The 14,237-nt window shown below is 45.6% G+C and overlaps 1 protein-coding gene across 1 annotated transcript in view; it reads right to left on the bottom strand.

The window, feature by feature from the left end:
• Positions 1 to 14,237, bottom strand: part of NEDD4 (NEDD4 E3 ubiquitin protein ligase) — a 1,239,834-nt gene that overhangs the window by 255,660 nt on the left and 969,937 nt on the right. The window contains exon 21 of the mRNA XM_069222425.1: positions 8,416 to 8,486. Coding sequence (XP_069078526.1) covers positions 8,416 to 8,486 — 71 coding nt within the window. The remainder of the gene's footprint in view (positions 1 to 8,415; positions 8,487 to 14,237) is intronic.

Below are 14,237 nucleotides of genomic sequence, written 5' to 3'. Positions count from 1 at the left end.
GACTATTGTGAGAAGACCCTGCCCTACTACTACAAAAACAGTGGCGAAGAGGAACTAGTTTGGCTGTGTATGTGAGCCAAAATGCCTGTTGGCAGAACGTGAAGTCTTGTGCTTAGCTGTGAGAAACTCAAGCACCATTGGTGCACATGAGATGAAGCTAGCATTGTGATGCGTTCCACAGAAGGCGGAGAGGGAATCGATCTGGCTCAGACCTGTCCATGCGTGGTTGCATGTTGCCTGGGAGTATCTCACTGTGTTCAGATTTGCAACCTGTATTGTATATGCTTATCTGTCCCTGTTGCTCTTGCAACGTTGTAATGGATGAAGGTTGACTAGCACAGGGCTAAATAAAGTGAGGAAAGACTACAAGGCCTTGTTGTCTTCAGAGTATTAGAAGTAATGCTATCTCATCTAATTGGGAATAACTTACCTTGAATGTCCCAAAGAAACACACTGAGGGCTGTCTGAATGGCTGGCTAGATGCTCCAGATGATTCATGTTGAGACCTTGGTGAGGTGGCCACAGGTCCCTGACTGTCATGACTTGGAGAAGCATCCCCCACCTGTGAGGGACACATCAGTGGTGATGGTCACCTGCTGAATAGGATCCATAAAGGGGCTGGCTGACAACACCTTGTTGCTGTACCACCAATGCACAGAGTAACAGGTGCTGCCTTATAAACACTAGGCGGGTCATTACGACCTCGGCGGTCTTTTTGCAAGACCGCTGAGGGACCGCCGTGCGGAAGACCACCTATGCAGGCGGTTTGCCGCTCGGAGTATTATGACTGTTGGCTGCTCTCCGTCGTTATTCCGACGGAGAGCCGCCAACAGCCATACTTGCGGGCGGCGGGGAAGTGGAGGAATTCCCTGGCACTGATAGTGCTTACCGCCATGGATTTCATAGCGGTTGAAATCGCTGGAAATCCACGGCGGTAAGCTGGGTCCAAATACCGCCGGCGGTATACTGACGGCCGCCGGGCTGAAGACCCAGGTCTCCAGCCCGCGGTCGTCTCCGCCCTGGCGGGCGGGACGGTGAACCGGCGGATGACCATGGCGGTAACCTCCATGGACATAATTCACCTAGGTAAGACCGCCAGCCTGTTGGTCTTACCGCCGGTTCTCCGCCAGGGTTGCAATGACCCCCTAGATCTTCACAGAGATCCTGCACCTGTGACATGAAGTCTGGCATGGAGAACTACAGCTTATGCAGGAGGCCCTCATCCCTAGGAGGCGCATTATTGTTTGGACAATGAGGGAGTGATGTGGCTGAAAAAGAGGCAGTACCTGCTGAAATGTTGCTACTCTTTGTTTGGTTACTATGTGGCTGAAAAAGAGGCAGTTCCTGCTGAAATACTGCTACTCTTTGTTTGGTTACTCTGTGGCAGTGACTGCGTTTAGAATTGGCATCATCAAAGAGCTTATCCAGAAGAGAAGACGTCGCTCAACAATCCAGAGGAGCATATCCAGGCATGTTTGTGAATGATATATTTGCTTCAAATGGCACAGGCCATCAAACACTAACATACATATAGGTGAACCATAATGTGAGTGTGCGTCTCTGTACTTGTGTATGTTTGTGTAAGTAAGTTCACCTAAAGACCAAGGGGGTTATTCTAACTTTGGAGGAGGTGTTAATCCGTCCCAAAAGTGACGGAAAAGTGACGGATTTACCACCAGCCGTATTACGAGTCCATTATATCCTATGGAACTCGTAATACGGCTGGTGGTATATCCGTCACTTTACTGTCACTTTTGGGACGGATTAACACTCCTCCAAAGTTAGAATAACCCCCCAAGTTACTTACATTCACTAACGCTCTTTCTGGTGAATATTCTATCTTGCCCCAGATCTCACTTCAGAATACACTCCAGATACAAGACTGAATCCAGCAATTGTTCTAGAAAGGGGTGGACCTGAAGGGGTTGAAGATGAGATTTGGTGGCATTTGTGGTAACCCCAAGTGGTGGAGCAGCAAAAAGAAAGCTTGAGTGTGGGTTAGGCAGTGCTGCCTGCTTGTGCTCTGAATCTGCCAATCGTTAAAGTAGGGGAACAATTGAGTGCTCCCTTCTTCTGAGGTGGGTGGTATCTGCTGATAGACATTTTGTGGCCACCCTTTGTGCTATGGTGACTCCAAAGGGCAACAGCTTGAATTGGGAGTTCTGCCCACTTACCGTGAAACTGAGGTAGTGCCAGTTAGCTGGGTGTTTGGCTTTGTGACTGCAGGTGCCCTTCATGTCTAGTGTGGTCATGATACCACCTTGGTGCAGCATAGAGATGACATCCTGCCGGGTAGTCATATGGAAATATTCAGAAATTATGTAATTGTTGAGAGGGCTGAGGTCGAAGATGGGCCTAGGAGCGCTGTCCTTAGGAATGAGGAAGTAAAGGAAGTAGAATCCTCTGCCTGATGTTGTGGGGGTACTAGTTCTATTGCTCCTTTGAGGGGGAGAGCCTGAACCTCTTGTAGAAGGAGAAGGTGCTCCGGGCTGAGTGTGTGTGCAGGGTAGGATGTTTGGCGGGGTTGAAAGTTCTAGGCAATAACACTGCTTGATAATTGAGACAACTCATCAGTCTGGAGTGGATTCCTTCCCAATGAGGGAGGAAACTTTGAGCCTCCCCTGACATAAGTTGAGAGATTTGGTGGACTTAGGGCAAGTCAATGCTTGGAGGTACAGGCTCCCTTGCCGAGGGTACCTTTGCTTCTGTCTTTGTTGGAATTGTTGCCCTGGAAAGTGACCCGCATGTAACCCCAACCCCTTGTTAGTAGTATGGCTGCTGTTACCTTTAGGGCAACTGGGTCTGGTCAGGGGAGGTGGTCTTGGTTTCTCCCCTGTTTTGTAGTTTAAAGTTGTTGGGCAGGCTTGAGAATGCCCTTTAACATTGGGAGGAACTGGATGAAGTATTCCATCCTGGAGAGTGTCTCCACCAGTTACTCATTGTCCTAGGTGTGGTATGCATATCTACCTTACGGTATGTGGCTGCCCGCTGTATAACCCCATAATACGCTGTGTTATTATCTGGTCGGGAAATGGGAAAGTCCTTACCATAGCATGGTCCAGTGCTGGATCACCAGGGGGGGTTATTTAATAGTCTTCCCATGGGTCCTTTGTGGGTTGTGGGTTAAAAGGAGCATAGTAGTCCTTTGCTGGGGAAGGGGAAGTGGGCTGCCAGTGTCAGAGAATAACTGTGGTGACCACTGTGGGGAAGCTGGAGGAGGTAGGGGTGCTTGTTACAACACCATGTGTCCATGGGAACATCCACCAGCTTCCCCTTGATAGACACAGGTAGACCATAAAAACCAAATGAATGCCTTGCAACCCCAACAGACTGATTTGGAGCTAGGCTGCTTTTTGAGGTGATTTCGACCTCCCCCAGGTGACCTCCCCAGCCCAGCAGGGACACAATCTGTCAGTTCCAGGTGGGGAAGGAAGAGGGGCCTATCAGAGGACCGATTCCAGTATAACTGCCACCATGGTAGGCCATGAGTTGTCTCCGACGAGATCTGGATGACATCTGTCAGATTTCCTTGATGCAGATCCCACTGAAGAGCACACATGTGCTACATGGAATAGCTTACAAGGAAGATGCAAGAGGTTAATCTGCCAGAAATCTCAGAACTCCTCTTAATATGATCCACGACTAAAGCTGAAACATTGGGGTCACAGCTCGTATGTCCCAGACTCATTTTGGTGGAGAGAAGGCCTGGAATTACACTGTGAGCAAGACAGCTCTAATGAATGAAAGCCTCTGCAAAGAAGTCATTACGCCTTTCTTTGGCTCGTTGATAGTGAACCATCGAGGAAGAAGAGAGACTGGCATCCTGACCTCCCAAGGTGCGCAACAACTAATGTTGTCACTTTTGTGAACATCGAGGGGGCCCTGGTAAGGCTGAAACGAAGTAAAGGAAATTGATAATGCTCCGGCCCCATCTTGAACCACAGATGTCTGTGGGACTGCTGCACAGGTTTATCAACCTATAGTCCTTCTTTGGGACAAGAAAATAGCAAGCATAACAATCCTCTCCTCATTCCAAGTCTGGTACCCTCTAGATAGCAATTGTGGAGAGTAATGCTCGCACCTCTTGCAGTACAATGGACAGTTTCTCATCTAATTTTTTTCTGACATGGGGAGAATATTTGGAGGCGCAAAAAGACAGAGCAGGCCATAGCCATGTTGAAGATTTTTAAGACCCATCTGTCAGACATGATGGATCGCTGTCCTGGGAGGAAATAATGGATCCTTCCTTTACTGGATGGGCATACACCATGAAGGACAAACTAAAGAGGTTTAGTGGCTGTTTGGGCAGTGAAAGAGGAATGGGAAGACTGCTACCCTTGCTGGCTCCTGCGGTGTGTGTGTTGTACAAACTAGTGCCCACTGCCCTCCCCAACCAATTAACAGTATCTAGACCAGTGATGGTAACATATTGTGCTTCCCTTAACCTTAATTAATTGTCTGAGCCAAAGATGCCATGAGGTCTTCCAGGACTGCAAGCAAGATCTCGCTGGCCATGTCCCATAAGTCTCTTATAGCGACCCAGTGAGCAGATAGCATTTACCAAACAGTGCTTGACTGGTGGAGGAAAACATATGCTTGCCAAAAGCCTCAATCCTTGAATTCCCTACCCAGAGGACAGTACAGGATGAGTTAGGATTCACTTTACAGCTTGAGGTCTGAACAACAAAGCTCTTTGGTGTGTGTTTGGTAAGACAATCAGTGCTGCCAGGAGCGAGTTTGTGATATCAGAACACTTGCCTGTTGACAGGTGGACAAGAACAGGGCTTTGACCAAGTGGACAGTAAAGTATCAGGAAGGGTCTCGCCACAAGCGAGCAAGGGCTCAGAAGTAGCTGGCCCAGGATGCAAAATTTATGTCAAGACATTAGTTTTGGGATAAGCTGGAGGACTCTATAAATACAGAACCTCAGCTTTCCTCTGGAACACTAATGCAAATGAGGCACTTTCTTCAGTTGGTGGCCCAAGTGGCGAGGCAAGCCCTACTTCAGTAAAGGTGCGAAACCCACTGGCCTCTTTCAAATCCACATAGAAGGCATCATCTATGAAGTGAGGGAGAAGAAAGTCAAAATCATTCATTCCATCACTGACATCCTGGAGAGTCTTTGCTCGTGTCAGAGCCAAACAATAATGGGCCCTCTGCTGTCATGTGTGCCCTGGTAGAGGCATCTGGTCAGAGTCAGGGTGTATGATGATTGGTTGCAGTTTGTGATTTTTGCAGAATAACATTGGTCAAGATCCAGCTGAAGTCCGTTCAGTGTTCAACATCGGTATCTGTTCCGGATCCTCTTCCGGAATCAGTACCAACATCAATGTGGAAGGAAAAGGCCCAACTCTTGTATCTAGAACAGAAGCCTGTACCAGTGAGGATAAATCTTGCAGTGGTAACACGACTGGGGGCTCCTATAGTTTCATGGGGCTCTAAGGTGTATCTATCTTTAGGCTGCACTAAACTCTGCAGTATTGCCTTCTTGAGGGCTTCAATCTTGTGCGTTGTTGCAAATGGCTCAGGGAACTCTGAGTACAATGGGATCAGTTGTGGAATCAGTTTAGCAACCATAAACCTCGAAAGTTAACGACTGACATTGTGAATTTCTCTCGCTTTCTTTTTCATCAGAATCATGTGATGTGGTCAAACCCCGCTTTGATTTTACTATGTTTGCAGTGGGACTTTGATTTTGAATTACCAGAAATGATTGAGCATGAAGTTGACGACTCACAAGAAAGGGACCTAGACCATGCCAGCGATTTGTAGTGGGATTTACATAAAGACCATGATTTCTTCTTGTGTTAGGTGACATACAGTCTGCCTCCTGGTCCAGAATGCCATTCAGGTGCATGAGGGTACATTTGGCACACAACTTTCTTGTCCCAAGACCAGAGACGGACCTTGTGCAGGTCCATGTCCAATATCTGTTTTATACAGATGTGGCATGGTTTGAAATCTTTTATTTACATTGGGGATACTGTTCAATAGCTAACTGGACTGGTTGTAGAAGTTGTTGGAATACCAACAAGATTGGGAGCAGATCCCCGGATTGGCATCCAAAGGTACATTAATAAAGGAATTGAAATCAGCATGCAGCAGGTGAAGTTTATATTCAGCTCTGCTCTCTTTCGTCTGGGGTGGTATGGAACCAACACAGAGCTACACAGTGCATAAAGTCCCGGTATGAATATGAATTAAAACGGAAAAAACTCTGAAATTCAAAAGCTATACCGCAGCCAACACCCATGGCATAGAGCTTTTTGTAGTGTGCAGTGGAAGGGTTGACCACAAGGCCTAGTCTCTGGCCAGCACTTGTGTCCACCACGCTGCAGGTAGCCAGCCCTCACTGCAAACAGAGGCAAGGCCCTGCACCCAACCCACCACAGGTAGTCAAACCCTTCCTGACCACGGCCAAAGATTATTAAAAAATTGTTACAGAAGGTACGTAGCTTTTACTTTTGATGGATACCTCTATCTGCAGATTCCCCACCTCTTGAATAGATTCCAAAGCAGTATTCCTACACAGCAGAGGGTCTAAAGGAATGGTCAGGTGAGGAAATCCTGGAGGACTGAGCAATCTAAACAGTAGGGCTTGACGAAGGTCTGAAGAGTAGCCTAGGTTGCGGTCTTGCAAATCTCAGCCAGAGCACTCCCCTAGCCAAGGGAGCAGCAGATGATTTTTCATTAGTGAAATTGTCTCAGATTCCCTCCGGTGGCTCTTTTTGTGCAGGGCTATAGCATATCTTGATGCACAAGAACATTGAGTCCGACAAGGTCCTCTTCTGCATCGTCTTGCCCTCTTCCTGCCAGTGTACTGTATAAAGGAGCTGGTTATCAGACCTGATCTCTGTTGGGTTCTATATAGTAGCTTAACTGCATTAATCCATGTACACTTCATTAATCAATTCGTAGTAAGTGTCTATAAATTATATATATCATAATACCCTTTCAGGGTTAGAGTGGCGCATACATTATGCAAAAAAGAAGCAGAGAGCTCTGGGTAGCTCCCAAGTTTAGATAAAAAGCAGCTCCAGTACAGATCATCCTCACCACCAGCGACACTGCATCTTCTCAGCTCAGATGTTTGTGCATTGTGCTAATCCTATGCTTAAAGACTTTGGTGTAGAAATGGCAAAATACTTCATCCCTTTCTAGCTTGGCGTGGATGGCACTGTGCTAATCCTATGCTTAAAAACGGCTAGAAAAACAAACATTTGAGGTGAGCAGAAACAGAGTGTCACGCTTTTTTTCTTACTTTAATGGGGGCCACTTGTGTAGCTAGGTAAACTATAATCAATGCATCCACATTAAAAGGAATAATGTATATCTGTCTTAAATAGAGTGTTTATATTTGTTTTGCTAAATATATGTGCCTGAACGCCATTTTGAAGCTAACATTGGCCTAGTGTGTAATCAGGCCTGAATATCATGAATTTAATTGTACTAACTCTTTTGATAGTGTCATGTTTTTATTTTTTCTGCAAGTTCCCTGTCAATGTTCTTGTTACGTTAGAATAGACTTATTGTTCAGTTTGTTCGACTGTGGGGACTGAACTTTGCAATAAAAAATTGGCTTCAGATATGGAGACTGACATGGTGGGACAAATCATTTTGTACCAGGCAGTGGATTGATGTTACATCCAAGGTCATCCAGTTAATTGCTCCTTTGTTGGAAGCTGGGAAGCCTAGGAAGTGTCTCTGTTCCTCAAGATCACAGTCTTCTGATTGGTTCATTGGGTGGAAAGGGATAAAGGGAAGCCTTTAGAATCGTCTTTCAGACTCTATACTAACTTTGCTGAGAGGAGACCTCTTCTTGACTCTGCTGATTTCGCCTGCCAGCGAGTTAAGCTACATGCTTGAATGCTCAGACGTCTTCCTTTGAGCATTAAATCTGACTCATCTGATGCTAACAACTTCCTCATAGAATTTACCCTTACCACTTTCAATACTTTATTTAGAATAGGAAAGTTCCTTTATGGAACCTGCTTGGGTGATAGTTTGTTTGCTGTATGGAATACTATTTTGCGTTTTCTTTCCTAAATATATAAATTGAGACTGTGTGTTGATTTGAATATGTACACTCTGATATGTTTCCTTCAACTCTGCTGGTTGATTTAATCAGTAATCTGAAGAACTAAATTGCTAATAAAATGCTTACGATTTTGACATCATACTTTGTCATTCTTGTGTAGCCACATTGGTTTCACTGAAATCAAAACGTACTGCTAATGTTAGCACCTTTATCACACATCAAGTCACCAATCAAAGAACCATACGACTAGTGGGAAAACTTATTTGATGACTTCACCAAGAGATTGAAATTTAGGAAACCCGGCTCTATCCTAGGCACTCCACAACCCAGCCACATCTTCATTCCAAGAAAATTAACGAGGTTAAAAACGTACATACCACAGATTCCATATCATTAAGCGTTATTGGCTTCTGAAGCATCATCTTGTAAAATGGACGAATAAAAAATCCTGTGTAAAGAAAGATTTATTCACTTTACTCTGAAAAGCAAAGTACACAACATTTTTTCAACACTCCCAATCACTGCAGAAACTACAAACACAATACTCTAACGTTCATGCCATATTAACTTTACAAAAACGTATATTTAAAACAATATTTTTTAAACATTGGAATGTTTTAAAAGTGTGCTTTTTTTGGTTTCTAATGGTCCAACTGGCCCATGTTATTGTTAATTTGACTCTATAATGAATTGGATGTAAAACAGTGCAGTATTTACACAGTTCTGAATAATTATACTTCAATTTTTTAAAATAAATGGAACAACATCAAGGATATTTGAACAAAAAAAATCTGGCAAGTCTAAAATAATTTATATATTCATAAAAATGCCTCCAATGCAGCATTTTGGAACCAGCCAATGCCATACCGTACCCCAACTGCTGAACATCAACTCAAGGATGAATTTCATCACTTAAACCGGTTGTTATGCATTTCATGTTTTTAACTGGTGCTGCTTTCATTGCATTCATTTATTCATAAATATATGTGCATGTTTTTATTTAATAATAATTACATGCATGTTGTAAGAAAGTGCCCTTTGTGATACGGTCACCCCAAATCTTTGCCACTGGTACTGAGGTTTTTTTCGACTGAAGGTGCAATGGGTCCTGCTAACCATGTCCCTGGTGCCAGTGCTCTTTCCCTATAACATGGTACTTTAGTACCTCTGTAAGTTCCTATTAAATGGTACCACTAGGGCCTGGGTGTCAGAGAGGGTCCATAAGGGCTGCAGCATATATTGTGCCACCCTAAGAACCCCCCCACCTAAAAACGTCACTAAGCCTGCCACTGCACACTGTGTCATGATGCAAGCCATGACTGAAAACACAACATGGCACACTCATTGTGTGCCAGGCCCCAAATCACTGCATCTAAATATATGTAAGTCACCACTACAGCAGGCCTTAAAGCTCTAAGGCAGGGTGCATTATACTTGATGTGAGGACACATATGCATGAGCAGATATGGCCCTGTGAGGTCTAGTTCGATTACTAGATGTTACCAGTGATCAGGGAAGCTATTTTAAAAGTGTGCAATGGACACTGGTCACTAAGAGTTACTCAGCTACATAATGGCTTCACTGAAACCTATGGTGCTTGGTATCAAACACTTCGTCTTAACAATTCCATACCGATACCAGTATTGGATTTATTATGACATGCACGCAGAAGGCACACAAGAACTGCAGACTGCTAGTGGAGTTTTGGCACCAAACGCTGCCTACCTACCTGCTCCTGTCCCGACAATCCCAACAGCCCAACTCGTCCTGCAGCTGTGCATCCTCCAAAAGCCTTGGATGACCTCCAGCAATTCGCAAAGCCATCAACATCTTGAAGTGGAAGAGCCACTTCCCTGCAGCCACCAACCACAAACTTCCGGCTCACCATTCTGCTGACCACCAGGTTCACCGATGCAGCAGCCACCCAGGAGGAGCTCACTGTGCTTCAGGAGATCGAAATCCCCCTCCCGTGAAGCCACCAGGACCCACCGGACCTGTTCTGCACCAATACCTGGGGTGCTGGATGCCTTGCTTCTACCACCGCTTGTTTGCAGTCCAACACAGACTGCAACGACACAACGAGGACCAGCCATCAAGGGAGGTCAGCAACGCAGTGGACATCACAGAGAGAGACCCAGCTACCTGTTCTGTCCCTCTCTTGCAGGTCCACACAAGAACTGTGGGCACCTTGATGCAGGCGCACCAATGACAAAGACCCGCTGTTTCAGAGATTTGTGTCCCAGGTCCACAACAACAGACTGTGTCCCCTTGCTCCCAGGACCCCTACTGACCGAGCTCCATATTGGGAGCTCCCAGACTAGTCCCCAAGTCTTCCTTAGCAGTCTTTGTCTAGGTGGCCCCCCTCGTCGTCATCCGTGTGGTGCGCAAGGCACTCAACTCGATCAGCACCGCTGCATCCAGATGCCCCAGGGCAGGCAAAACTGTACTGCTGGTGTTTTTTCAGTGACCTTGCTCCCCCAGCACCCTACAATCTATAGAGGACCACGAGAACTGCCTACAAGGACCAGTCTTGCAGTAAAAGTACTTCTAAGTCTTTAGAGCATAAAGTGTTACTTACTTGCTGAAATGGATAAATTACACAGTATTTATCTCCTTTAAAGTTTTTCTGGTGTTGAAACAGTATAAAAAATTATCAATATTTTTCTAAACATTGGTTTCAAGTTTCTTCTTGAGTGTGTGTCTCATTTATTGTCGCTGTGTATTCAACAAAGGCTTAGCACTACACTCTGATAAGCCTAAATTGCTCGCACACACTACCACAAAATAGAGCATTTAGGATTATTACTTCGCTGCAACTATTAGCACAGAGTCCCCCATCCATTGTTACACTACATAAAAAGCCAGCTTTCTACAGATCCTTTTCGTTCTAGTGTCTAAATTGTTATAAAAATATAGTCAATTCTTATAAACTAGTGTTGAATTTCTTGAGTGTTCTGTCGATTTCTTCTTCAATATTTTGGTGCTATTGAACAAGTTACTTACCTTCAGAAAAGCCTTATCTGGTAGAGACTACATATAGCAGCAGATTTGTTACCTTAGAATTTCCCCAGGCGTTGGACTGGATCCAGGAAAATATTCGTAAGCAGTACTGCTGCCCACTGGTAGGTGGCGTCGTTCGGCTCCACGTACTCATCCGCATTGGAAGTGACGTCTGCAGCACCTAAATAGGTGACATCTGTTTTTTTTTCACGACTTTCCACGCCAGAAGCGGGGAGCCATAAAAAACACAGATTCCTTACCTTACAATAGATACCTAAGCAATACCAACCCCAGAGGTGGGTCTGCAGACCAATCAGAAAGGAGGAAGTCCTACTGGACCGAATGGGTAAAGTGCCCATCCCTATGGACCTGACTGTCTAAGCAGTAGTGCTTTGCCAACATGTGCAAAGAGGCCCACCTTTCTGCCTGGATTCTCTGTCTGGGGGTACAGTAAAGAATGCACTAGGATTTACAAGAGTTGTAGAGGCTTGGACCACCATGCTCTGTAGTGGGGTGTTGGGTGAGGAACTTTAGGTCACCTGGAGCACGGTGGAGGCGGCGGACAATCAACTTATTCACAGGAGCCCCTGTGCTGGGTTTGGACCAAGTCCCCAGAAGGATGTCAGTGAGTACTTCATTTAACAGGAGCAGCAGTTCTGAGAAGGAGATTCCCAGTTGATGCACTTCTGTCAAGACATTAGTCTTCACTGCCACCAAAGGCAACTAAGGTTAAGGACCTTGGTAACCCTCCGCACCACCATAGCAATTGATGCTCCCTCCTCCGTAGCAATAGTAGGAGGAGAAGAAAGCATAGCAGTATCTGGAGAAGTATTCAAACCACTAGCTTCACCCAGGACTTACACCAGTCCATACTGGGATCTTCATAGGTCTGGTATTCTTCAGGGCCCAGTGACCCCTATGATTCCTCCCCGAATCCTAGCCCATAGGAAAGAGGTTTTAGGCTCTGACCTGGAAGGCATGGCTCCAGATGGCGCTGGAAACTACACCAAGCGACTCCCCTTTGGCTCCTTGTCAGAGCTGAGGATCAGAAATGGTGGGGGGGCAACAGTGTGCGAGCCACAAGCGTTGGCGCCAGGGAAGGTCAAGGGGATACAACCAGCACCGTTTCCGACCCTGAAAAGGGTCCTCTGTGCTCACTGGAGCCAGGGCCGGAGCTGCTGGTGCAGAACCAGAAGGAGCCCCTATCAACATATCAGGCCCAAAGGCACGCCAGAGGAGTCAGCCCTCCCCAATATGAGATGCATGGCCTCATAAAAAACCTTTAGTTGGGTGGGGGTCGCACTAGCTCTCAGAAAGTGGGGGAAGCACAAAATCAATCCAGACGCAGGCTCTACCGTTGAACTAAGTCTTGATGCACAACACTCCAGTGTTTTGTCTGCCGACAGACAAGGTGAAGTTGAAGATCACTTCTTCCTGTGACGGGTCTTACTCGAGTGACCCGACGACTTGGAGTGTGACAAGGATCTTGAACTCCGGGACCGCTCCTGGGACCTTCCTTTCGACCAGGACCTTAAAAAAAACACAGCTTTGCACGCCGAGTCACCAGGAGCTTGAAGGATTGCTTCCTCAAGGTCTTCGGGTTTATGATGTGGCAGTCAAGAGGACGACTAGGCGTCATGGATGCGCTCAAGGCACCAAAGGCACACATGGTGTGGGTCTGTTATTGCCATCGGTGGATGACAAGTGCTGCAGGGCTTAAAGACTCAAAAAATAGTCAACAAAACGTCAAACAATTTCAGTCAAAAACAAACTGACGTGTTAGCTGTTTCCCTGATCAGCGGAGGATGGCGTGGAAAGAAAAACACTGACATCACAGTGCCTAGGTGGCACCTATATAAGTGCAGTGGATGTCACTTTCAAATGGACGACATTTACACAACACGCAGAGCCGAAAGACGCCATCTGCCAGCCCACAGGGGTACTGCTCACAAAAAATCTTCCAAATCCAGTATGACACCTGGGAAAATTATAAGGTAAGTAATTTACAGCTAGAAGTCTCTATCAGATTAAATGCTTTACACTTGTTCCGCTGGGTAACCCTTGTTCCTCAGTGCCACAGCTACCCAGGATGAGCTGAGGGTTTGACAGATGAAACCTAAGAGTTCTAGAGGGGTTTGTAAGTACTACATGGTGAGGTCATGCAACTACACAGTACAATACATCCTATTTCCTCCCAGTACTACCTGTAGATACAAAAGTTTCCCATATGGTGTGGGTGTGTATGTGTGCCCTCTGATAAAGCCTGGGATACAGTGCGAGGAGTTGCTGATCTTATTGAAAAAACATATCTATGCTGAGACGTACTTTAAACATGTCCAAAAAAGTGAACCATGTTTGTAGGTTTGTTGACCTGAGAACTGCAGGATTGCTGTGGCATAGAAATCCACTTTTACCCCCAGATTAGCAGAATCGACAGGAGACCTTTGTAGCTGGGGACCTGGCCCTGAGAGTCATTGGCACCAGAAATGAGGAAAGCGACCCTGAGTCAAACTGGGTGGCTATTATGATCAAACTCACAAGGTACACGAATGATAGAGCTATGTAAGGGATGGATTTGCTGTGTAGATAAATTGTGGAGTAGGTGGGAAAAGACCCTCCCATCACTATTTACAATACCCAATAGGAATGTCCGGATGGCTCAAGGGAATAATGAGTTTGAACCATAGAACTTTACAATGCTCTGATTACCCAAAGCCCCAGCTTGGTCGCAGCAACACAAATACCAATACTGAATGTTGATTATGTGTGACAAGCAGGTAGTTTGGATAGGGCACATTGCAGGGATCAAGCGAACATACAATTGTACAGTTGACTGATTACTTTAGTAGTGATTTCAGAGTACAACCTCTTAGAGTAGATACACTAAAGATGAGGATGTCCGTTTTTATTAAGTGGAGTAACGCAAATTGATGGGGACCCTCCCCTGAAGAACTTAATGAGGGGTCATTGAGTCTTGTATATTTTACTGATGTTAACTGGTCTTAAACTGAATGAGGGGTGGGGGCTAAGTCCCCCTGCACTACAGGGGCTTGCTTTACACCAAAGTTCATACTGTTCTGGATCATACCACTGACACAATCTAAACCACTGACCACAAAGATGTTTCTCTCCTTTGGCTCACATACACCACATCAACTATCACTTCATCAGGCATCTTATGTATATTAAACCTTAACAT

Source organism: Pleurodeles waltl, chromosome 3_1 (assembly GCF_031143425.1).
Source record: "Pleurodeles waltl isolate 20211129_DDA chromosome 3_1, aPleWal1.hap1.20221129, whole genome shotgun sequence".
Lineage (NCBI taxonomy): Eukaryota > Metazoa > Chordata > Amphibia > Caudata > Salamandridae > Pleurodeles > Pleurodeles waltl.
This window is presented reverse-complemented; position numbering and strand designations above follow the sequence as displayed.